Source organism: Propithecus coquereli, unplaced genomic scaffold (assembly GCF_000956105.1).
Source record: "Propithecus coquereli isolate 6110/MARCELLA unplaced genomic scaffold, Pcoq_1.0 Scaffold179, whole genome shotgun sequence".
NCBI lineage: Eukaryota > Metazoa > Chordata > Mammalia > Primates > Indriidae > Propithecus > Propithecus coquereli.
Genome location: NW_012142634.1, coordinates 1971412 through 1997152, shown reverse-complemented (window position 1 = coordinate 1997152; position 25741 = coordinate 1971412). Strand labels below are relative to the sequence as shown.

Genomic DNA, 25741 nt, shown 5'->3' with positions numbered 1-25741 from the left:
CCTTTTAAGGTCTGGTTTGTTCATTCTCAGTTACTCCTTATTCACTCACCGGTTTTATACCTGTGCACGGAGAACCTGTCTTGGCCAAACACTCTGTTAGGTGCTGAGGATGCAGTGGCCGTGGGCAGACGTGTGGGGCCTGAGATCTGGCGGGGGAATGTGGAAAGAGGACTAAATTCAGCGATAAGGACAATGTGGAAAGCAAACAGAAGGAGTAAAAGGCAGTGGGGGTGTGAAGAGCTCTGCAGGCAGAGTAGGCAGGGAAGCTTGTCTGAGGAGGTGACTTCCAAGCTGAGATGGAAGGACGGAGACAGCCAGCCGAGGGACAAGCGGGAGAATGAGCGCTGCGGGTGGAGTTGCCCGGTTTCCCATTTCTGCCCAGCCTGGAGGACCTGAATCTTGGACTCAGTGCAGACCTTCATTTTCCAGTGAGTTTATTAGAACCTTCCAGAACACAAGCCAATGTTTCTGGTTAGGTTGTTTCTCTGCATACTGTCTACATTTCTTATAGGCCTTGGTTCTTTGGGGTTCCTGCTCATACTGTGGAAAGTTCCGATGTCTTAAGTAGTCAATCTCCTGAGAGTCTGAAAGTACAAAAGTTCATCATGATCTGGTTACCTCTTATTCACAGGAAGATAGATGCAGTTTCCCATAACTGTTTTCTAAAATTGTCCAGACCTTTTTCTATGGCAAGGGAGAAATAAGACCTTCTTGTGAATTGAGGACTGATTAGTCTAATAAATGTGCTAATTAACAAGTCACTTTGGTTAAACAGAACACCAGAATCTGATAACAGGAACATGGGACTCACGGTATTTCCCTCTTTGCTTTGTCTACCAGGCAGCTCACAGAAACCATTGGCCCTCCCTTCGTCCCCATTTTATGTCATGAATATATATGTAATTAATGTATTATAATATGCCTCTAATGGTTGACCATATCAAATTATTTTTATATAGAGGAAGGTATACATCTTTTAAAAAGTATTAAATAATTTTTTTAAAAATGCTATCTCCTGGGCAACTTTGCTGCATGTGGGGCCCACACCAGCTCTAACTGGTTGTAGGTAATGAGGAGCCAGTGTCTTCAGTCCGGTTCAGCAGACACTGAGTGACCGCTGTGTGCTGCATGCTGAGCCCAGCAAACAGACTAGGACCACAGCCTTGCCCACGACTGGGAGCCAGTAGATAAGAGCAGCTCTTCCCCTCCCTGAGCCTGTAACCTCGCAGACAGCTGCAAACTAGGCCACATCCAGAGTCAGTTACCCAAACTGAAATGCCAGGCCTTGGCTAACGCCAATTATTACCGAATTTTAAGATCCTGAGGGAGATTGTTCATTCTTTCATTTCTTCACTTAGTCATTTATTGATTTTATAAATATTTAGTAAGCATCTGCCATGGCCAGACACTATTATGGCAGTATCTGCCACACTGAGGTCGGCGGATAAAAGGAGACGTATCAAAGGGGCTGACATATGGAGAAGACCCAACTTAGACTTGACCCAGACCGTGATTTTCCTCCTCTGGATGCTGCAGAATATACACGATCACTGGTCCTTGGGCTCTCGTATAGAATTGTTGACATTTTGTGGTTGAAACAACAAGAGTAAGGGAATGCTTGAAACGGCAAACATTTCCTGATACAGCCTAAAGGAGACTAAATATTGTGGTGGTATTTGTAAACAGTGAGGAGGAAGGTGGTTTCATTTTGTCATTTGTGCATGCTCTCTCGCTCTCTCTGTTTTTGAACAACCATCCTCTGTTCTCTTTCTCCTTCTCTCTCTCTCCTTTTCTCTCCCACCTAAACCTCTCCCACCCTGCCACCGTGCCATCCATGCTGTCTCTTCTCCTCCCCCTCCTTAGACAGCAATGACAACCTGGCAGGTGGGGAAACAGATGATGGCAACTTGATCGCACCAGTATCCTGAGTCTGTATATGTCGGGATCTTAGTGCCCACGTAGCAGATCCTTCCTGCCCTAACCTTTCGGCTCCTTGCTCTCACCCCTCCATCCACTGCAGCTACCCTTGAGCTTGTCAAGGTCCTATCCTTGCCCTTGTCATCACTGATAACTTTCACCCTTTCTAGCCTGGATCCCAAGCATCTCACTCTTGGGCTACCGCCTCCTCCCCTGGCGGGACCAGCTTCACGGGTGTGTGACTTGCATACTCACAGGCCTTGTGCTCTGAGGTCGCTGTCCTAATTTTATCCTTAAATTTCTATTCTGTAAGTGAAGTCTAATGAGATAGTGGAGCCTGCTCGGGGGCCTTGGAGGCTTGGCCTAGGCTGGATCCGTCCTCCTACTGCCTTCCCACTCCCTGGTCCCATAGGACCCCTGGCCCCACCCGATCTTCCCTGCCCTGTCTCTGTGCAGTGGTCGTTGCTACCCTCCATCCCTGGAGGGGGTGCGGGATGCACACCCCACAGCATCTTGGTGGAGCGGTGTGTGGTGCAGGGCTGGGCTGATGATGCCATGGACATTTTGTGGGCCACTGGGGGGGGGGGCCAAGCCTCTCCCACCCTGATCCAGGTAACTAATGCATCTTGGCACAGAAACATCAAGGCCCTGAGGGTCATCCGTCCTTCATGGGTTGGGGTCGTGGGCCCTTAGAAAGGGAGAGACCTGGCTTGACGTCCTCACCTTCAACCAGAGCACAATGCATGGTCTCGTTCGAGTGGGAGGCCAGGAGACACGGCTGAGACTGGGTGCAGGCGCTTGCAGAGTGGGTGCAGGTGTTAAAGTCTAACTGAGGGCGGTCGATAACCACAGACAAGAACCGGCTTCAACTGGCTTGCCAGCTGTCTAGCTCACCTCACATGAACTTTGGTTAATTATGGTATCATTTGCATTGTGGTTTTTAAATTTCTCCGCCCTTGAAATCACCATGACAGTTCTGAAACAGCTATATAAAGTATGAAAATGGGAGGGAACCCAATTCTAGGGATTACTACCCAAATTCTTAGTAAAAGCCACTCCTTGGTCTCGAATATTCCTCCCCTCAACTAGTGAGACTTCAAAAGGCCAAAAATCACATCCTCCTGGTGCAGCTCCCTCTCTCTTGAGAGTGTACTTTCACTTTCCATAAAAGCTTGCTTTGGCTTACCTGGTGCATCCTGAAATTCTTTTCTTGTGACCTTTACCAAGAACCTGAAAGAACCTCCCCTTGGAGGCCAGTAACAGTCTGGCAGCTGGTGGACAGAACACAGAGCTGCGAGGCCCCCGGGTCTCTGCACTTGCTGCTGCCTTGTGAATGTCTTTACGCTCAAAGGACCACGACAATAACTAGCAGATAAAAAAACATCGTGACAGGTGGAGAGAGAGAATGTGGAAGAAAGGAAAAAGCTCTATGTTTTAGTACCTTTAACAGCACTTTTTATCTGCTTCATGAACAAGGGGCCTGCATTTATATTTCCCACTGGTCCCTGCACGTTGTGTGGCTGGTCCTGCCACCCCAGTAGCAAGTCAGCAAATCTTTGGTTTGTCTGGGCGCCCAGTCCACCGATCTGTCCTGTCACCTTTCCGCTGCCCCTGCCCGGCTCACGTGCCTCCCCAGCCAGGTCGGGTCACACTGTCTCTGGCAAGTCCTTAGGTGGTGACATCCCCATAAAGGGCTCTTCTGCGGCCTGGCTTGGTTTCCCTCGGGAATCCTGCAAGTTCTAGGGCGCTGCTTCTTGCTGGCTATGGGGGATGCGCTATTTTCTCCGTCGCATATTGTTTAAAGAAAATGAAAGGTTAGCATAACTGTTTCCAGAAGGCACGTTGAGTCACTCAGTTGAGTCACAGCCAGTTGCTGCAACATTAGCCTTTGAAGCAAACTTCATCCGTGGCAGGGCCGGCCTGGGAGCCCCAGCCCGGAACTGAGGGTGCCGGGCAGCGGCGGATGCAGCGGATTCTGCAGATTCAGCAGCAGAACCGTTTTTGTAACCCGGGAGCACTTTGTACTTTTCAGAGGAGAGAAAGAAGTCATTGACTTGACTCATTAGGCTGAAAAAAAGTTGCCAATTTTTTGTTTAGTTGTGGTTTTATTGGGTTGTTTTAATTCTCCTCTCTCCAAGCTTTAGGGAATGAGGTTGACTGAGGTGAGCTCCCGAGGGCTGTTGGGCAGAAACCCTGAACGGAAGCTGAAGTATCGATGGGTCATTGCTTTTTGTGTCCTCTCTGGAGCACTGTTGGCCAAGCCAGCACCCGGAGACTTCCAGGAATCCCCCTCTTACTGCCGTAGAGGTGTGCGGGGATCAGTCCACCCCAGGGGGGCTGGTGTGGAAAGAGGATATACAAGTCCTCTTCACTGGGGACCCCAGTGCCTATTCTGATCTTACCCATTTAACTATTGTCTGCATGTAGATTTTTTGGAAATCAACCAGGTCTTCTGGGAAGAACCCCAAGTGTCAGAGCAGAGAAGAACATTGGGTATCACCAGGCTCAACTCCCTTATTTTAGAGGCAGTAAAACCGCAACCCAGAGAAGCTTATCAAGTGGCCCATGTCACAGAGTGCGTTAATTCGGGACCCAGATTGGCCCCAGATGTCCTGCTGCCCGGACAGTGTTCTCGCAGCGTATGTGGGGCCTGAGGAGCAAAGTGTGTGTTTGTGTGTGTGTGTGTGCATGTGTGTGTGCTCACACACGCACATGTGTTTTGTCTAAGTCTTCACTTGTGCCCCATCTTAGTTGATGTTGGAGAACCATCCCGGGACATCACTCAGGACAGGCCCAGCTTTTCTGCCCTAGGGGAGTCCCGGCAACTGTGGTCCAGCTGTGGCTCAGCTGTGGAACCGACACTGCACATGCTGCCTCAAAGCTGAAGCCACTCCCTCCCTCGGGGTCCCTCAGGAATGGTCTCTGTTCTAATTTTTCTTAAACTCCCCCATTGCCCTGTTCTGTGTTCTGCCCGCTGTCGTCCCCTGCCCTGTGGGACCACTGGGGGCGCAGAGCAGCTCTTCCCTTGCCGGCCGGCCCTGTGCCCTGAGCCATCTGGGTGGTGGGCGTGGGCTGCTGAGTAGAGCCTGCAGTGGAGGTCGGGGGCACAGGGCTCTGGTCCCAGCAGCAGCAGCACCACCCGCTGGGGGCCCTTCAGTCCCCTCACCAGCGAACCAGGCATGAAGCTGTCCTGCCTGTGTCTCACAGCGGTGGGTTGCAAAAGCTGAGCACACGGCAGAGCCTGAGAAAGCTGTGTAGACGGAGGGCGTGCGCACTGGGAGTGGGTTTCTTGCCTTGGCCAGGCCCTGCCCCCGCCACTGGAATCTTGCTCTCACCCCTGCGGAACTGTTGAGACCATTGCTTTCCCTTTAGCAGACCTCTCCTCCTGCTCGCACCCCTCAAGGAGACTTTGTGAAGGAATAACCCTTTTTAGAGTCCTCTCTAAACGTTGTTAGTTGCTGGTATTAGGATCATCACTTAAAAATGAACCGTTTTCCCCACACTTTGGGGGACGCTGATGGCTGCCCATTCTACAGCCTTCTTCCCTCCTGGCAGAGTCCTGGGTCTCTTTAGACCCTCCCCTGACTCCACCCCTTTCCTGAGGGGTCTAAGGCAGTGACGGGGACCGTGTTCCCCTCACCAAAGAATGGTCGAGGGTGACGCTATGACACATGAGGAGGAGTGTGCCGAGGCACTTCTGGAATTTCCTTGCTCTTCTGAAGAGATACACTTCCGTGGGCACTGTCGTGTCTTGTCGTGGGGTCTGCAGTGGCGGTGGCCGTCTGGGGACTGTGAGAACAGCTGAAGTTGATTGGACAGAGAGAAGGAAGGAGCCTCGTTCTCGAGCCTGTCTTTGAGCCTCCGAAGTTACCCCTTGGCACCACCCTGCCCTTGGCCAGGTGGATACGTACTTGGTTTTGAGTTGAGTTTTTTGTTACGTGTAGCTGAAAATACCCTAACTGATACACACAAATCATTTTTAGTGCTGTTATATGGAAGCCCTTGTGGAAGATTCTGGGCTGAGCTGCCCGTGGCGTGGGAGGTGGGCTTTCTATCTTCTTACTGAATGTCCTTGTGGCTGTGTGTGGCTGTGTGTCTCTGTGCCCACCAGACCAAGCCTGGAGGGCCGGGGTGGATTTCCTTGATCTCCGTGTTCCCCAGGCCACGCGCATGGGGGACACGCAGTGAACGTGTTGAGAAAGTTCTTTCGCGTAGGCAGTGGATGGTGAAAACGAGGCTGCCAGGCCTGCGTCCTTGTTTGTTTGCTGTGGTCTGTTAATGCACGAACCGCAGGAGCCCTCTTTAGTCATGCTGTGGACCAGCCTCTTCCAGGTTTTAGCATTAAATCTACCGCACGATCAGAGCTGTGCCCATGGCTGGTATTAGTAGTTTCCACAGTCGTGGTACGAAGGTGTGGAGGCCACTGCAGCCACCCTCGCCCGAGCCGTTTCTGCAGCAGCCTGGGCAGTAGTGAGCTCACAACTGGATTTGTGTGTTCTTGAAGCCCTTCTGTCGTTGGCTCTGTTGTGAGGACACCGTTTAACATCCCTGAGTCCCGTGCAGGCTGGGGGCAAGTAGGCATTTCATCCCCGATGTCCCTTCTCTTCTACTGGCCTCCCGGGCTCCCCCTTCCTAAGATCGTGAGAACTGGCCATGTGACGGCCTCGTGCAGGATGTCTGTTGTCCCAGAAGGACTTGGGCCAAACATGAGCTCCGGGCTTTCCTGGTGGGGTCTGGTCTGGGGTCTCTGTCTGGAGTCTCTGAGACGTGGAGCCTCAGTGGTTTGCATTTGCCATCTCTCTGCTTTTGTGCCCGCGCCCCCTTGTATTTTCTTTTTCCCAGCAGTGTAAGAATCTGGTGTGAAGATTGGGACCCACATGTGCGCTTTCCCCTCCTCTTCCCCTTGGCCTTTCCTCTGCGGGGGAGGATGGGTGTTTGCTCCCCGCTACTTCTAGGCACACTGGGAGGCTCCAGGGAGGCCCAGAGGAGAGGGGATGGCACCTTCAGGATGGCCTGTAGCTGGTGCCACTCCAAAGGCAGACTCAGACAGAGCGTCTGTACCCGGAGCCTAGAGATGCTTTGATGTGGGCGGTGCAGGAAGCAGCCTGTGGCAGCAGAAAGGGACGATAGACTAAGAATGAGTGGACACTGCAGAGTTTCGTGGCCTCTGCAAGTCAAGGTCGCAGCATGGCTGTGTGTTTCCAGCCGTATCTGCAGTAGATCTCCCCCAGATCCCCCCGTGGAGCGAATGTCTAGACAGCTATGGAATTAAGTGCTCAATTACCAAGTAGGAATTTGGCCAGCAGAGGTATAGCTGCAGAGCAGACAGAGCAGACAGGCCAGAGGTGGGGCTCACGGCTGAGAATGAGCACCACTTGGGTCTGGAATGAACTGACGGGGCGACGCTCCTGTAGCCAGCCGGCACCTGCAGGGAGCTGGGGCCAAATGGCCCCCCAAAGGCAATTTGACCTCAGGGACAGCTGTAAATCTGGCCTGGCTGACATCTCTGCAACACGTCACTCCCTTGCAAAGATTTCTGCCTGTAATTAGAATTAGAATTAGAATTCCAGGGTAATACGTATTGGAAGTGCAGGTCCAGGACCTGGGAAGCCTGTTCTCTTGTCTAGCCAGGCTGCTCACGGGCTGTAATAAGTCTCTCTGTCTTTGAGCCTCAGTTTCCCCATCTGTAAAAAGGGCGGAAGAAAATACGCCCTAACTCCTAAGGTTGTCATGAAAATACTTCGTCCTCTGGCAGGCAAAAGGCTTATTCTTGTCTCATAAGTCTAGGGTTTATGATATAAGACCTCGCCACCCCCGTGTGTGTCTACTTGCTTCATAACCTATGAAATGTTGCCGTGAATAAAACTTAAAGGAGACAATAACTGGAGTTGCCCATCCGTGCGGGCTTAACTAAGTGGCCACTTGGGTGTCCATGTTTCCTGCTCTGTGTTTGGGTGAGGACTGGTTCTTGGGGAGACTCCCTGGGCTTGTGTCCCTGGTGTCCACCTTGCCCAAGCCTGTGTGGTCACCTGCGTGTGGCTAGGCCAGGCTTGGCCACAGGGAGCTCTGGGCCCCATGGTGGGTGCAGGCAGTGTCCCCTAGAGGCCTGGCCCTCCCTGGGAGCGTGGATGGGCTATGTGCAGGCCCCGGGCTCCTCCTCCCCTCCTGGGGCCTGTCCCCTCTGTCCTCACAGCTTCCCCCACAGTGTTTCCTTTTCCCTGCATCCTCTGGGCCCGAGCTCAGACTGGAAGAGGAGCGCACTGCAGGGAGAGTTGCCTTTAGGTCTGAAACACAGAGCCTGCGTCTGGCTCCCTTCCTAGGAGCACAGGCGGGTGACAGGGATGGGAATGAGCTAAGTGCGAATTAAGATCTGCATAGTGAAGCCGGGTGTGGTGGCGAGCGCCTGTAGCCCCAGCTAGTCAGGAAGCTGAGGTGGGAGGATTGCTTGAGCCCAGGAGTGTGAGTCCAGCCTGGGCAGCATAGTGAGACCCCGTTTCTAAAAAACAACAACAAAATCTCTCCACAGCGAGTTCTGCCTCGTAACGGTCTGGCGTGGCTTCCAGTCCGTGGCTGAGCAGATGCGTGCTGGGCCCCTTTCCTGGGTCTGGGCTGAACCTCCTGCCTTGAGTCTTCCTTTCCTGGGCTGCCCCGCAAGCCCGGCCCTGAAGGCCTCAGAGAAAGACACGGCTTTCCAGCCGGCCCAGGCCTGAAGGAACAGCAGTGTCCCCGGCAGACCTCCCCCAGAGTGGCCGAGTGCACATGGGCAGCCCTGCCTCCTGCCCCACCCGCACACTGCAAGCGCTGAGGTCATTCCTGGCAGGGGCTGCTGGCACGCGCCCAGGGTAAACACGCCGTGCTCGCGGGTGTGCTGTTGGATGCCGATGAGCTAGAGGAACGTAGGGCTGTGGGGGGGCTGCAGGCCTGCACCCCCACCCTCAGCCCTGCACGTTCCAGCCTCAGGTGACCCCAAGGGGAAGGGGTCACTATCAGGGCAGACCTGTGGCTCAGCTGAGTGACGCGGACTGGCTCATGCGAGCGTAGCTGGCGGGGCTCTCCCGCTGCGTTTGCACAGACCCAATCCTGATGGCGCTAACCAGCACTTAGATGAAGCTGCCACGAGCCAGGTGGTATGCGAAGAGCTGTTCAGACCTTAAGCCACCTCATTCTCACCGTAGACCAGTGAGACAGCTGTACTGTGTCATTTCCAGATGAGAAAACTGGGCACCTGCGTGGTTGTAAGCCCAGGCCCAGATCTCAGCCAGGCAGCCTGGCCCCAGGTCAGCATTCCTGGCCACGGGCACGCTTTGCGGGGCCTCCAGGTGTGTGTGAGCTGAGCGGCGTGGCTCCTCCTCGTGCAGTCTCTTAAAGTCAGTTTTAGGTCTTGGCCCTTTCTTCAACATTCCTTTCTTCCTCCTTCCTTATTCAGTATGTGCTGGGGGAACATTTGTGGTGTGGCACTGTGTAGTGGCTGAGAGAGTCTGGGTTTGGGGTCTCAGTCCCAGGTTTAAATCCCTGCTCTGTCTCTTGGAGTCACCCAGTCTCTTGGAGCCTCAGTTTGCTCATCCGTTCAATGGGCATAGTGATCACCTCACCTCATCGGCTGGTGTCTGCTTGAGTAACCCTGGATTCCACCCATGCTACCCTCCTGGACAAACACAAAACTCCAGAGTTGCAGTGTGCAGCAGGGCTGGGACGGCTCTCTGCTTCTGGGCCCAGTCTGTGTTGTTCGGGGCGCTGCTCATTGTGACTCTGAACAAAGGCCGAAGGAACTCGGGAGGTTGGCTCAGCTCGGCTCGGAGGGAGGCAGGGAGAAGCGGGCCCAGCGCCTTCCATGGTGGAATCGAGGAGGCCCTTGTGTGGTTCTCCCCAGCGTCTCAGCCCCAGTGACTCCAGCTGGCTTCATCTTGTCCCATTTTGTTGTGAACAGCTGTTTGGGACTCCCACTCTATCTGGCCTTCACAGGGCGCTGGGCATAGGCTTCTTGAGCAGGTTTATCAGCCTGCCCGGTCTGGGGAGCAGAGGTGGGTGACAGAGGATCTTTCAGGAGAGGAGAGACAGCCCACCTCTTGGGTCTTGGTGTCTTGGGTCCTGGCGCCCTTGCTGTCCCCATCCTCTATCCCTGTCCCTCGCCAGCGTTGCCCGGTGCACACATGTGCACTGAGCCGAGGCAGTGTGATTCCTGCCTGCAGAGCCCCTAGTACTGCGGGACTCAGGACGGGCGTGTGTATGGGGGGGATGAGTCCGGCCAGGTTGCACCACCTGCCCCACGGGCGTGCTGGCTCTGGATCCTTCTCTGGGGCTTTGCTGTTTAAGATGGCCCCAGGCAGTCTTGCCCCAAACCCAAATCCATTTTATCATCCTCTGTCTCCTGCCTCGACGTTTCAGAGCAAGTCTGTGCTGATAGCTTCAAGATGTGATGAGACCTCGAAGTGGCCTCCAGTGACCTTTGCACGGTTTGCTTGGCGTGTGGCTTTGATGTTTGCCTGCGGTGTCACAGCGGGTGGGACAAGAAGTTTGGTCTTTGTCCCCAGAAAAGGGATGTTAGTCCTGAGCTGCTTTCCCTGCCAGACCTGGTGTTTCCGAATGGCCCGTCACCGTCCCTGCTTGGTATTCCACCGTGTCTGTGCCTTTATCCGTTGTGTTCCGTGAAACGCATTCAGCAGCGCCGGCCGTTGTGCTTCCAGGGCAAGCTGCCGGTCCTGCTGCTGGGCCGCTCCTCGGAGCTGCGGCCGGGAGAGTTTGTGGTCGCCATCGGAAGCCCGTTTTCCCTTCAAAACACAGTCACCACCGGGATCGTCAGCACCACCCAGCGAGGCGGCAAGGAGCTCGGGCTCCGGAACTCGGACATGGATTACATCCAGACCGATGCCATCATCAACGTGAGCCTCTGTCTCTGTGTTGCCGGTGGGCTGGGGCGGGGTTTAGCCAGAGGAGAGGAGTCGGCAGAGGTTTTATTCCCAGGCTTTCTCGCAGTGCGGTGAAGCAGTGGAACTGGATCGAACCGTGTGCGTGCCAGCAGCAGAGCCGGGGTCACACGGGGGTGGGCGGAGGGGTGTTGTGCAGATCTGAGCTGCCGCGATGCTGGGCTGGGTGCACAACAGCCTCATGCCAAGGAGCAGACGTTGCATTAGGTGCTTCAGAGCAAAATGTTTGGCCTCTGGGCTTCAGAGCAAAACATTTCCTGTGTATGGCACATCCAGAACTTTCTGGAAATTGTTAAGTTCATTTTTATACAGCAAATTTAGGTCGACAGGAACACATTTCAGGGAAGAGCCGTGCCCCATACTCCAGGCACCGTGCTCAAGAATCAGCCACGTGGGGAAACAGATTGGGCCGTGCCGTGACACACACATAACCTTCCAATTTCTGTTTAATTGCAGTACGGAAACTCGGGAGGCCCATTAGTCAACCTGGTAAGAACCTCCAATACCTATGTTACTTGTTTGGTTTTACCTCTGCACATGCTGTCTTTTTAAAAATGTTTTTGCTTTCTTTTCAAACACGAGCTTGCCAGAGCACATTATCTAATTCTTTTAAAGTCAGCTCTGTGAATGTTCCGCATCCTTGTAAATTAGCCTACTGATCTTTTCTGGAGAGAGTCAGGCACGCTGGAAGCGTCAGGCCAGCGATGCGCTGGCGTTTCAGAGTTACAGGTAAACGCGGTGAAATTCAGGCCCAGCACAGGGCAGGCAGCGGAGCAGGCCTGCAGGTTGAAGATGGCAGCGATGCTGGCCTGTCACAGAAAGGCACCTCCTCCAGATTAGGTCTCCTGGGCTGCCGAGGGAGCTGGCTGGGTTCATCCGCACTGTTTCTCTTGGCCGGGAACCCTCCCCGAAGGCCTGGCTGGAATGAGGAGGAGTTACCCACCCACAAAGATATATCACTTAAGTCTACACTGAAATACTTCAGCATAAAAACCGAAGCCTTGGAATCTCAGACAGGCAGAGCCAGAGGGCAGCTCAGGGGTCATTTACAGACAATGACGTCAAGGCCCTCTTAGCAAGGCCCAGGATGGTGGCGCCTCCTAGATGGTCCCTTGGTGTTAGGGACCGAGATCTCAGCGCTTGCTCTCGGGAAGTGTGTGAGGCGAGATTTAGACTCTCTGGCAGTTGTCCCTTCCCAGTGGGAGAAATGAGGTGCGATTAGGCCATCTGCTCTGCCCGGGGGGTCGCTGCCCGAGTGGAGGTGCACTTTCCTAGTAACGGAGCACGTCTCCCCAAGCTCACAGGTGTTCCTCCCTGACAGCAGCAGAGCCATCTTAAGACTGTTGGCCTTGGGAGAAGCCCAAGGTGTGGACAGCCTCCTTAAACACATTCCTTGTGAAAGGAGCAAATGGCGTGTATTTTGAGACTCTCTGTGCTTACAGCGAGGTGACCACTGCGTGCTGACCTACAGCGTCTGTCTTTTCTGTGACTGAGCCTGGCTTACGCTGCCCAAGTGTCCTGAGGCCTCTTACCCTGCTCCCCCGGGACTTCCTCCCTCCAGTCCTCCCTTGTTCTCTGAAATAGCTCAAAGACTTCTTTTCTACGAATTCTCCACTCTGTTTTGGTGCTCACCTGCCGATAAAACTTCACGATTCAGTAAGCCGTTTCCTTCTTGCTTTTCAGGACGGTGAAGTGATTGGAATTAACACTCTGAAAGTGACAGCTGGAATCTCCTTTGCAATCCCATCTGATAAGATTAAAAAGTTCCTAACCGAGTCCCATGACCGACAGGCCAAAGGTAAAAGCAAGGTGCACACAGTCTCGGGCTTTGGAGGTTCAGCCCTGTGGCTCAGCCGCCCCTGGGGGACTCGGGGAGGGGAAAAGGCAGCCCCTAAGCCAGCCAAGCCGTCTCCTACCAGGAAGGAAAGGGAAAGCACGTTATTAGGCCCCTGGTATTAGGTCACAGATGTGTGACCATTTTTGCCCTGTGATCTTGGAAATTTCACATCCATGATCCTAGGTGATTTCTGTACATGATTTCACTTAAATTATTCATTTATGCCATTTAAAGCCTTTGTCCTATCAAGTAGGAATTATTAGGCCCATTTTGCTGATGAGAAAAATGAGATTCGGGGAGATACTCATTCTACAGATATTTAGTGACCCATCTGGCGAGTCAGGCTTGGGGCTCGGCAGTGGGTGGCTCTCCAGGGGCCCTTGCAGGTGTGACGTTTTATGTTCTGCTGGGGCGGGGGGGCTGACAGCAAACGAACAAATAATACAATCTCAGAGAGCAGTAAGTGCCCCCAGGAAAATGGAGCAGGGTGGCCGGCTAGGGAGAGACTGGGGGCGGCTAGTGGAGATGGGGCTGGGGCCGGGAAGCTCCCTCCAAGCCGAGGTCTGAGTGAGAAGGAGCCAGGGGCAGTGGTCGTGGCAGAGCCGAGACAGCATCGGGCCTCTCGGAGTTTCCCCCTGTGGCCCTGGCCTTACGCTGCAGCCTGGCGGACCGGGCCTCTGGCTCCTGGTGTCCCCGGCACACCCGCCAACTGGGCTGACCTTCTGTGTCCTTCTGTTGTCACACCAGGAAAAGCCATCACCAAGAAGAAATATATTGGTATCCGAATGATGTCGCTCACGTCCAGGTGGGTAAACAGGATGTGTGTCTGTGTCTTAAGTTTCAGTAAACCTGGATTTTAGAAGGCGCTCGTAGGTGCCAGTGAAAGAGAAAGTTTATGCTGCCTCAAAGCATCTCAGTTTCTCTTAAAATGCAATAGTACTGGGAAGAGGACAGCTGCAGGCCTTCTGTTTCTGTCAGCTGAGCTGGTTTCCCTCGTTTGCAGCAGGCCCTCCCGTCTAGAAGATTCTGCCGTCCTCTTTGAAGACAGGCCCGAACAGTCGGAAGGGGGTGGGTGGCTGGTTCACTCTGGCTCCTGCGTTCCTTTCCCCAGTGTTCTGTTGCAACCCACATTCTGGGAGGGCCTCAGCCCCAGAGCACCTGCCTTTCATTAGCTCTGCCGCACGTGGGCTGTGGCTCCAGGAATGCCAGGTCAGGCCTGGCATGAGGGAGTGAATGACGGATGGGCTTGTTTTCCCCGAGCTGGTGGAAGTTGGAGCCTGTGGTTGGCAGGCTGATGACATCCTGGTGTTTTAACCTGGATGAAAACCTGGGTGTGATCTTATGAGTCCTGGTGATGGAATCAACTGGCATGGCTGAAACTGTCGTAGATGAAGAACGGACTATATAATAGATATATTGATTTGTTAGGCTTTATGATGAATTATTTATTAACTAATTGTTAAAATATTACTATATTTTGATACATATTATGAATGACGGTACCTTTCTTAGCACTCCAGACAATGGGGTGATTTGCCAAGACTAAAATGTCATCAGTTATTTGTCTTTGGAACTAGGAGAGACGGAGGTATAGGGTAAGATGTTAGCCCCGGGGTCTGGCTTCCTGGGTTCTCGTCCCAGCTCTGATACTTACTGGCTTGTGACCTTGAAAACAAACTTGACCTCCGTGTGCCTCAGTTTGCTTCTCTTCAGGATGAGGATGACAGCACAGGCTTTCCTGGTGTGCAGCCAGGCTCGCTTCAGTGAGTGGTGGCAGTGGTCACTAGCCACCATTTATCACGTGCTCACTCTGGGTCAGGCACTGGGCCCTGCGCCTTACCGAGATGATCTCATCTGATCCTTACAACAGCTGCGTTGTAGAGTACTGTTACTATACAGGTGAGCGAATGCAGGCACAGAGAGGTTACTTAACTGCCCGAGGTAACACAGCTAGCAGGTGGCAGAGCTGGGGCTGCAAACCAGATGGTAGCTACTATTAATCAATTAATAATAAAAATGATTAAAGCACTTCCCTTGCTGTTACCAGGTGAATCTTTGATGCCAGTAACCCATCAATTTTAAAGTAGAACCAGAACTCCTGGGGGAATTTTACGTTAGACTCAGGGACAAGAAGGAGACTGGTGAGGGCTGAGTCTCTGCCGGGGACGGCCTGTTGTCACTTTCGCTAATGGGGGTGTGTTTTCTCCCAAGCAGCAAAGCCAAAGAGCTGAAGGACCGGCACCGAGATTTCCCAGACGTGATCTCAGGAGCATATATCATTGAAGTAATTCCCGATACCCCAGCAGAGGCGTGAGTTAGAGTCATTTTCCCTTTTCCTGATATTCTGTGGTTCCTGGGGGCAGGAGGGGAGCGAGTGGGGTTCCTTTTATATGGCTCCGGATGACTGTGTTGGTCCTTGACCAACATGGTCGGACATCTCAGGACTCATCGACAGCAGGGCGCTCTCTGTCTTCAAGCGTCCCCGCTCCGCTAGGGCCATCCAGACGGGAAGTGCAGTAGTGACTCCATGATGAGTCTCTGGGATGGCCTGGCTGGAGGGAGAGGGTTAAGGAGCGATGTCCCCAAGACCTCCGGCAGTGACCCTGCTCTAGGCTTTGGGACTCAACTACTCCTAGAATCCTCCTGGACTGTGTCTATTACCAGGTAGGCTACACCTGGCAATACCTCTAGAAAAATAACCCAAGTGACATCAAGGTAACGTGAGAACAAGCAGCTCAGCCAACCATCAGGGTTTGTTACCTGTATTGATGTAACATCCACAGAGAAGTGCAAGACCAGGGGGCAGTAAATATGCCCTGGGGGCCGGATCCGGCTTGCTGCCTGCTTTTGTAGGACCCAGGGGCTAAGAATAGTTTTTGCATTTTCAAGTGGTTGGAAAAAAATCCCAAAATAAGAATAGTGTTTTGTGACATGAAAATTATATGAAATTAAAATTTCAGTGTCCACTGAAATATTGTCTGTGGCAGCATTTGTACCACGACCTCAGAGTTGAATAGCTCCAACAGAGCCCATATGGTTTGCAAAGCCTAAAATATTTCCTATCTGGCCCCTTACAGAAACAATTTCCAGATCCTTGTGCTAGACCCCATGACAGTGTATCGACACTGTCCTGTATAAGAGCTAAAGTTAGAGTGGCAGCCCAGCCAAAGGAAGTGTCTCCTAACGGAGGTGTTCCACCCATCCTGGTAGAAACTGCCTTCTGAGTTGTGATACCTGTTACCTGCAAGCTGGCCACAGTCACGCTACAAGGCAGATGGTCCCTGGTAATTACCCCCTTTAGGGTCAGTGTGTCATAAGGCCACACAAATGCTGGTAGGCATTTCTGCAGTGGACGCAATTGATGATTTAGCCTAAAAATCTCAAAAGGAAATGCAGTCCACTGATGGTTTCCAGGGGTGGGGAACCTGCAGCCTTCTATTTTAATAAAATCCTATTTTTTTAAATACATTTTTATTCATCTTTTACATTTTTATTTTTAAAATAATTATAGGACTTGTTCTGTAAAATTTGGATTTGGTCAAAAGGCCACACTGAAGGGCCTAGAAGGCAACTTTAAACCATTCTCACCTACATTCACCACGTTTGACCCTGTTTGCCCTGGACTTTCAGGTTTTAAGCTGTGCTTCTGTCAGCGTAGAGTCAGACCAGGAGGAACGGAAATAATACCATTGTGTTTCCCTTTGTGTTGCAGTGGTGGTCTCAAGGAAAATGATGTCATCATCAGCATCAACGGACAGTCGGTGGTCTCCGCCAATGACGTCAGTGACGTCATTAAAAAGGAAAGCACCCTGAACATGGTCGTCCGCAGGGGCAACGAAGACATTATGATCACAGTGATTCCTGAAGAAATCGACCCCTAGGCAGAGGCATGGGCTGGACTCCATGTTTCCCTCAAAGACTCTCCGGTGGACGACGCGTGAGGACTCTGGGCTGGTGGCACAGGACACCCAAGACTTCCGACCGCCAGTTTGCTTGTTCAGCGGAAACTCCCTGGCCAGCAGAATCCTTCTTGATAGTTTGCAGGCAAAACAAGTGTAACGTCGCAGGTCCGCAGGCAGAAGCTCTGTCCCTCTGTAACCTATGTACCCAGCGTGCTTTTTCTTGCCAGCTTGGGCTGTTCCTGCTTAGACCGTCAACATCTGTCTCTTCCTTTAACTGAGTCATCATCTTAGTCCGACTAATGCAGCTGATGCAACGCGTAGATGAGAGGAAGGCCCCGTGGAAGCGGAGTGGGACCGGGCGTGTCTGTGCTCTCCTCCGCGTCAGCACCCAGAGGCGGCGGCTGCACGGAGACCACGGGTGGGTGAACGCTGGCTTCCGAGAAGGCCGAAGTCGCCTGTTTTAGGAATCTCTTCAGAATTGGGAGCACGATGACCTTGAGTTTGAGCTATTAAAATACTTCTTCATATGTTTCTTTCTGGTGTGTTTCTTTTCCTTTCCTGCCAACAGCTGGTTGCAGTCCTTTTGAAATGATTGTGTCGGTGGGCTCCTCACTAAAGCACACTGTCCACGTAGGGCTGAGCTCTTAGTCTTAGGAGCTATTTCAAAATCATCTTACAGGACTCACCAGTGTTATGAACAAATGTGCTTGGCCATCCGGGCTTTATGAAGTAGGATTTGAGGAGAGTTGTGCTTGCGTCCAGAGAGTCTGTTGACCCCATATATCATGAAGTCAGAGACAACAGAGATTTTCCTGGGCCTCTGCGCTGCGCCAAGCACTGCTAAGTATGTGGGCCAGTCGGAGTGGGACAGACGTGGGCCCGCCCTCCCCAGAGCTTCGGTCAAGAAGCCATCCTCTTTCTGAAAGGGAGGCAGTTCAGGAGACCAGGACACAATCCAAGAATGGGCCTATTCTAAGTCCCCAGGATGCACAAGGCTGCAGCTGATCTCAATTATCCTGGGTCCTGCCATGAGAAATAGGCCTCCAGCCTTGGAGAGTTTAGAGCACACTCCCCTCAACGAGTCCTCAAACAGGTGCAGCCTGAAGCAGCTGTAGGCACCTTTATCTCTGTGAAAACTTTCTAAGAGTTTGGGAAGTTGGACCCAAAAAGACTGTTGCAAAACTTTAGCTTGGAAGTTTGCACAGGCCGAGGTCCCTGTGGGGACACACCCAAAAAAGGGGGCTGTGTATGCCAAGAGCAGAGGGTCAAAGGCTTTCTAATTGTCAGCAGTCAAACGGAGAGCCTTGGGCAGCAGGATGGAGGTTCAGTGTTCCAGACTGAGACCTTAATCTTCCTCACCCAGTAGGTAGATTATGTCCAGCTCGTACCTGGAGCAGCTGTGGAGGGCCCAGGTTACGTGCACGAGCAATCCAGTTCAGCAGAGTCCTCCTCGGTGTTGCTGCTGGGCAGCTGGGCAGCCTGTGGCTTGTTGCAACCCTGGCGTGTCCCTTTGCTCTCTGGTTGGATGACTTAGTAGAATCAGGAAGGAGCCAGTGAGTCCATTGGCCCTTGGAGTGTGTTTTGCCTTCCCTCCCTTCTCCATGAAAAGTGATGACTCAGGACGGCCCGTGGCTTCAGGAGCACACCCTGAGTGCATCCTCGGATGTTCTGCACATGGGCCTGCTCCCCTGGGTGGTGCCCAGGGCTGAGGTGCTGTCACAGGTGAGGAGGATGTCTGGGTGGCGTTGAGGTCAGAGGTAGCCCTGGCCTGAGCCCGTCTGTCTTCAGCCTGTCTGGCATCCGTGAGATCACAGATGGTTCTGGAAGGAATCAGGCTGGTGGCCAAAAAGCTGAGTCCTCTGTAAACACTCAGCAATATTGCCCTGAGGGTCTGTAGGACCCTGGGTGGGTTGGAGTTTTGCCTTCGTATATGGTCACATACAGGACAGCAGAAATGGCAGCTTGGCATATTCTCTGGCATAAGTACATATTTGGTTGCATGGCTGCACTGACCCATGGAACCCTGTATTGCGTGGGAATTGCTCATCCTGGCACCCCCGTACTTGCACTCAAAGGCTGTCATTGGACCTCCCTCTCCTACTTGCTTTGGGCTGTGAGGGAGGTTTTGTAACATATATCATCCTTAAAGCCTGGAGGCAGGGCACTGAGTTGAAAGAGCTTAGCTTTTGGAGCTAGATGGACTTGGATTTAAATCCAGGATCTACATCGTACTGGCTGTGTGACCTTGAGCAACTTACTTAACCTCTCTGTGCCTATTTCCCATCTGTAAAATGGGAGTAATAATAGCACCTACTTCCTTCAGCTGTTGTGGGGAGTAAATGAGTTACTATAGTATGCATACATACATACATGTCAGCAACATATGTGTTAATTAGCATCTTTGAGCCTCGGCCTCCCCCTGTGTAAAATGGGGAATGGGGGGGGCACATGCGCAGGAGACAGTACAGCTACTCTTGTCGTTACGCTCTTAGCCTGCCGTTGCTCTGGTCTTTAATGATGATCACAACACCTAACATCTACTGGGCGCTTCCTGTGTGTCAGATACCATCCCGAACAATTTACACTTATTAGCTCATTTAACTCTCCGATCGGGCCCGGCGTGGATGCTATAGGTATCCCCTTTGACGGGGAGAAACTGACATGCAGAAATGAGGCATCTTGCTCCAATCACGAAGCTAATAAGGGGGAGCCACAGCTTGAGCCCGGGAGCCGTCCGGCCCATCTTCACCTTCTTGGGGCCAAGGCTGCTGGTCCTAAGTAAACATTCAGGACGTCCCTGCCCTGGGTCTGTCTCTACTTCTGTGGGGGTGACTGTGGGGCCTGCACCCTGCTTGGTTTCCGGGTCCTCCTGGTCCTTTCAGGTCCCTCCACGGTCCCTTTACCAGCCCTCCGGCTGGTGCGCCAGCAGCTGCCGCTGTCCCGTCTCCCGGAGAGCAGCTCCTGCGCCAGGTGTGTGCACCGCTGCCTTCTCCGATCCCGGCTCCCTCGCGCCAGTCCTCTGCCTCCAGCAAAGCTGCAGGGCCACCACACGCTGCGCTTTGTCAGCATGTTTGCGTCGCTCAGCTGGTCCCCGGCCAGCCCTGCCAGATGCTTCTCTGGACACACTGGCCAGGAGAGAGGCCCCGGTGTGTAGGGGTCCCTGTGAGGTGCCTGCCAGGCCTGGCTGAGTGGGTCTGAGCTGGGGGTCCTGTGCAGGACCCCCAACTCTCTTTTCTGACTCCATTTCCCCACCTGAGAATGTGGAGGAATGCTCCTGTCTGGTGCTTGTCTCCTTCTGGTTAACACTTTAGACAGGACTGAGCCTTGGACGATGTTTCAATTGTCCAGCACGAGGGCTTGGCCCATTTTGGCAAATGCTGCTGAAGTCGGGGCCGAGCCTCGCTGAGGCGTGGACATAGGTCTGGGTGAATGGGCCAGGACAGTTCAAGGTTACTCCTCTGAAAGCGGCTATAGGTGAGGTCAGAGGGATGACAGCACCAGAGTGGCTTAGTGCCAGGAGGACGGATCGGTTTCCGCTATCTGTCCTGACAATGCTGATCAGGTGGTAGGGCCCCTGGGACTCTGGGTGAAGGATTGTGAGACCCAGTGCCAAGGGGCTTTGAAGGACACCTGCTGCCTGGGTCTCCCTCTCAGCCCTCTGGCGAAGTCGTTGTCATTGTTCTGGGTGTGGCCTGGCATCGGGCTCCCTGGACAAGTCCAGGAAGCAGGCTGGTGGGAGCAGGTGGGCTGCTCTCATCGCTGCTGTCTTGGCTGCACCGCCCCCACTGCCAGGGCAGACTTGGCTTGGGAGATGGGACCGTTTGCCACCCTGGATCTGGAGAACCAGATGCTAGACGCTTGCTTGGAGAGCCATCCTATCTGGAGACCCATTTTGTTGGCGACATTCACAAGCGTTCTAGCCTTGTGAACCCTGCTCGCCATTGTCCTGGATTAGATGGGACAGGTGTTTGCACTGACGAGCATTCTGGGAGCCCCAGCAGGTGGGCACACGGGCTTACTTGCCTTGGTGAAGGGAGGGCCAGTGAGGGTGGGCGCCATGTCTGTCAGCTGCACCCTGGGGATAGGGATGCAGTGTCACAGTGCTCACTGCTGCTACAGAGTGTGGACGTGGGGTGCGATGGACAGACGCGCGGCAGCAGCACTATTGCTGAGAATCTCTGTGCCAAACACAATGCAAGCATTTTACACACATATCTCGTGTAAGCCCCTCAGAAACTGCAGGGAATAGAAACTATTATTATCCCATTTTACAGAAGGGGAAATTAAGGCTCAGAGAGAATAAGCAACTTGCCCAAGGTTGCCCAGCTAGTCACTGGTGGAAGTGGGACGTGTCTTTGTGGGGAAGATGGAGGCAGGGAGCAGAGCGGGACAGTGGGGGCCCCAGGCCTCTGGCCCGGTGTGTCCCATCAGAGAACAGTGTCTGGGACAGGGTTGGGAGCACACGGCTGAGCCCTGCCTGGTCCCCAGGCCCTTGGGAGTGAGTCGAAACACCTTTCTGGGACACAGCCTTCGCTTGCAATCTCGCCTCTCCTTTCCCTTCCTGGGCTCCACACTGCCGTGGCGTGGAATTGAACGGGCTGTTCTTTCTCCCGGCTCCAGACCTGAAGCACAGTCTCCCTGCCTGCCGGCTCTTCACCCTTCTGGCCCTTGAGGAGCCCCTGCCCCTGGAAAAGGAGAAATTCCGGAGACAGGAAAGAGATCAGTGGCTGCCAGGGGTTGGGGGAGGGTGGGGCGAACAGGCGGAGCACAGAGGATTTTTAGGGAAGTGCAATTATTTTGTGTGATACTGTAACGATGGACACATATATCTGTCAAAATCCACAGAATATACAACACCCTGGACTTTGGGTGATGATGATGTGTCAGTGCAGATTCATCAATTGAGGTTCCCCTCTGGGGGGGATGTTGGTGATAGGGGACCCTGGGAAGGCGGGCAGGGGCACTGTCTGCACTTTCTGTTCAGTTTAGCTGTGAAGCTAAACCTGCTCCAAAACATAAAGTCTGTTAATTAAAATGTTTTAAAAACTGAACGGTATGAGGCTCCCGATCAAGCCCTAGAGTCAGAGGGAGTGCCTGTCTGACCCAGAAAAAGAGCCCGAGATGGCCCCCGGGTAGCACCCACATCAGCCCAGGTTGCAGATCTAAGACAGGTGTCCTGGCAAAGTGAGCAGAGAGCACTCTTCAGAGACCTTCTCAAAGGAAGAGACTCTCCCAGCAGGCTCAAGCCTGCAGAGTTAAGCCTGAAACGAAGGTGAAAAATCCTATTGCGATCGCCAGAAGTGTGGCAGATGGCTCCCACGTGGCTCCAAGATGGCTCCAAGCTGCATTCCTCCCCACCTGCCCTGCCAGCGCTTCCCGACCCCATCCGTTTCCCAGGAGAGAAACTTATGTTCCCACGAAGGAAAATCTGTTCTTGACTAATGAGGCCTGGGGGGTTGTGACGAGATAGACACGTGCACTGTTCCTCGGCTGGTGTGGCCCTGTGAAGTGTGCCAGGTGGGCCCCTTCCTGTGTGTTTCTACACCCTGGGTACATAGACCCTTCTCCTGTGGTGGGGCGTGGGGCAGCGGCCTGTCCTTGTGGCAAAGACCAGAGCTGCCTGTCCTCCATGCAGCTGCCATAACCACTGCACCGCCCCCACCTTCTTGAGCGGTGCCTCTTGCCCCCGGGCACTGTCTGCTCGCCCCAGGTGCACCTGCCTGGCTGACAAGTGCCCCTCCCTTCCTTCGTTCATCCCGTTCTTCCGCCAAGCCCTCTTGGTGATGCTTCCGCTGCTAAATCTGGTACCGCCTGGTCCCTGCTCACACACAGCCCCTCCTCCCCCTGGTTCATTCTGTAACCCACGACCTCCTCTTTATCCCTGGGTGTGATGGTTAATTTTATGTGTCAGCTTGACTGGGCTAAGGGTTGCCCAGATAGCTGGCAAAACATGGTTTCTGGATGTGTCTGTGAGGGTGTTTCTGCAGGAGATTAGCATTGGAATCAGTAGCATGAAGAGGATGCACCCTCACCCCTCACCCCTGCAGGCAGGCCTCACCGAGAGAAAACAAAGAGAACAAAAAGGCAGAGGAAGGGCAATTTTTCTGTTTCTGCTTGAGCTGGGACATCCGTCTCCTGCCCTCCAACATCAGCATTCCTGGTGCTTCAGGCCTGGACTGGAACGACACCAGCTTGTAGATGGCAGTTCGTGGGACTTCTGGGCTTCCATAATCACGTGAGCCAATTCCCATAATAAATCTCTTTCTGTGTGTCTATATATGTCCTATTGGCTCTGTTTCTCTGAAAACCCTGACTAGTACAATTACATTTGAGGCCCAGAACACTTAAAATATTTATTAGTAGGCTAGGAGAGAAGGAAAGAACCCCTTAAGATTGAGACCGTAGGCCAAGGCATGGTGGCTCATGCCTATAATCCTAGCGCTTTGGGAGGTCAAGGCAGGAGGATTGCTTGATCTCAAGAGTTTGAGACCAGCCTGGGCAACATAGTGAGACTTCATCTCCTCCAAAAATTTTTAAAAATTAGCCAAGCATGGTGGCACTCACCTGTAGTCCTAGCTACTCTGGAGGCTGAGGCAGGAGGCTCGCTTGAGCCCAGAAATTTGAGGGTGCAGTGAGTTATGATCATGCCGCTGCACTCTAGCCTGGTTGACAGAGCAAGACCCTGTCTCAAAAAAAAAATTGTGACTGTAATGATGGCAGAGGTATGTCCACCAGGGGGTGACCTGACCTCGTGAAACTCCCAGGGAGGTGTCAATCGACCTGGGTGTGAAAGGGAAGCAACCCAGGGAGGCCTGATGTGGGAGGAGGCTGCTGGCAGGAGTGGGCAGCTTTCTCCAGCCCGGACTGAGGGAAGTGGCCCAGAGCCCACCTGCCACTCTCTGTTCCCTTCTGTGCCCCAGCCACACCCAGCCCTCCTGTACACAGCAGCCTCCTTGCCTTCCTGGTTCATCGCTTGTTTCTCCCACTAAAATATAAGCCCCGTGAGAGCAGGGACCTTGTGCACAGACTCTCCAGGGCCCCGCACCAGGTGGGGCACGCAGTAGGACATGAATGAAAGATGAGCGGCCACGGAGAGATGCCTACAAACACCCTCCGGCACCTGCAGTGTCCTGCTTGTTCTGTGGGAGCATCTGCTGCCTCTGGCTTCACGTGATTTTAAATGTGGGGCTATTTTGGACCTAAGGGGCAGAGGAGCATCACTTAGGACCAGGCACACCTCTCTGATCTTTAATTTGGGTGGCTTCTGTCCTCTTCTGCTGTATTTATCTTCCCTGGTCACAGTTCTCTTGCCTTGCTAAGCATTTCTCCCAGTTTTGGTGATTACCAGTTTTGATAATCTCCCCCGTGGCACTGGACCATGATCTGGTTCAAACCACACGGTTCCTCTGTCCACAAGGACCGCTCCACCAAGGATCTCTGCCCCACCCAGCCCCAGCTGGAGCAGAGCTCGGGAACCTGCGTGTTAACAGGCACCCCTGACTCTGAGGCTCCCAGGCCTGCCTGGGAGATCAGATCTGTTTCCACTGCATGCTGGACCGTCTTCTTACCAGCTGGGAACTGTAGGTGACAAGTCAGTCTTCTCCAGGGTGGCAAGAAGGTTAATTTACAGCCACCTCCGCCTCCTCTGTTCTCAGCCCTGCCAGGCCCCAGCACTTTCTCGCCAGCTGCTTTCTTGGGTTCTGATGTGAGTCACTCCTCCTGGGGATGCAGAGCAAGCGATTCACCTTTCCTGGACGACTTGAGCAGTCCCTGTCATTAAAGATTGACGCTGCTGGGGTCCCAGGGGTGAGGGAAGGCAGGCAGGTGAGGAGGGGGCTGCCCAACATGGTGGTTCAGGTCCAGCGCAGGGCAGAGGTGGCAGTGGGGCAGCCCTGGAGAGTGAGTGCCCAGCCTGGGGAGTGCATAGGATGCCTACTGCATCCCAGGCAACGGTGCACACATTGTTCACAGGGCCTCAGTTTGCTTCTGCCGGTCTAACCAGATTCCACGGGTCACACTTCGTTATTAATATATTTACTTTTTCTTAAGTAAGAACGAAAGGTCCTTTGATTACCTGAACCCAGTCCCATCCTTCCTGCCCCCTTGCCCCAGTGGCAAGCGTTGCTATTGATTTGGTGGTTTTTTATACATGCATATATTACATATGTATCCATGGGCAGTATGTATTGTTTTAGGTGGGCTTTAAGAATCTCGTGATACCGTAGTGTGGTATCATTTATGAGGCACAGATCTCCACCAGTCTAGGTTAATTAAGCCAAAGATTGAGGATGCACTAGGGAGAAGCACACACCACACAAGCGTCTGCGACCTGTGCTCTCTGAAGAGGGATTTGGGAACTCAGTATTTATAATATTCATAGTATTTAATGGTATTAATAGTATTGATAGAATAATACCATTCTACAACTTTTTCATTCAGCTTTGTTTTTGAGACCTATCCTGCTGAGATGGGTATGTATATGTGTGTGTATGTGTACGCATGCGTGCGCATACATACTTATATTTCACTCTGTGTGACCCCTGTATAATGAATATGACACAGTATGAAAATGAAACAAGTTATTTTTCTGTTTCCTGAGTGACAGGCCTTGGTGGTGCTGGGGCTCGGGGTGCTGATCTGTAGAATGGGGGTCCTTATGCTTTCCCACATGTCGCTGTGTGATACGCGAGGGGCACAGCTGAAGGCACCTCCCGTGGTGATTGGCCACAGGCCCTCCCTGGGCCCTGGCACAGGGAGGGGTTTGCAGGCCCCATGGTGAGTGCGCTGCGGGACTCACGGTCTTTCCCAGCTCCAGCCGCGCAGCCTTTCAGGCCGGACCCACGAAGGAGGGGTGCGGCACTGGGGGCTGCACCCAAGACTGGAAGGAATTTGGGGAGTCATCTCATCCAGCTTGGGCTGTCCACTCTGAGTGACACCTCCAGGGGTGGGACTCCTCATCCCACAGGCAACCCAATCTTACACAGGGTCAAAAATCTTCATGCTGGTAAGTTCTGCTCTTTTGGCCCAGTTCTGCCGGCTGGGCCATCCAGAACCCACCTGAAAACTCAATATAAGTGACTGAGGCAAAGATCTCAATCAATCAAGGTTTATTTATTTTTATTTTTTTATTTTATTTTTTTTTTGAGACAGAGTCTCACTGT

The 25741-nt window shown here is 53.0% G+C and overlaps 1 protein-coding gene across 1 annotated transcript in view; it reads left to right on the top strand.

Annotated features, from left to right (window-relative positions):
- Positions 1-17103, top strand: part of HTRA1 (HtrA serine peptidase 1) — a 51468-nt gene extending 34365 nt beyond the window's left edge. The window contains exons 4-9 of the mRNA XM_012642426.1: positions 10602-10796; positions 11298-11330; positions 12525-12639; positions 13426-13483; positions 14893-14988; positions 16391-17103. Of these exons, the coding sequence (XP_012497880.1) occupies positions 10602-10796; positions 11298-11330; positions 12525-12639; positions 13426-13483; positions 14893-14988; positions 16391-16559 (666 nt within the window). The 3' untranslated portion in view covers positions 16560-17103. The remainder of the gene's footprint in view (positions 1-10601; positions 10797-11297; positions 11331-12524; positions 12640-13425; positions 13484-14892; positions 14989-16390) is intronic.
- The last annotated feature ends 8638 nt before the right edge of the window (positions 17104-25741 follow it).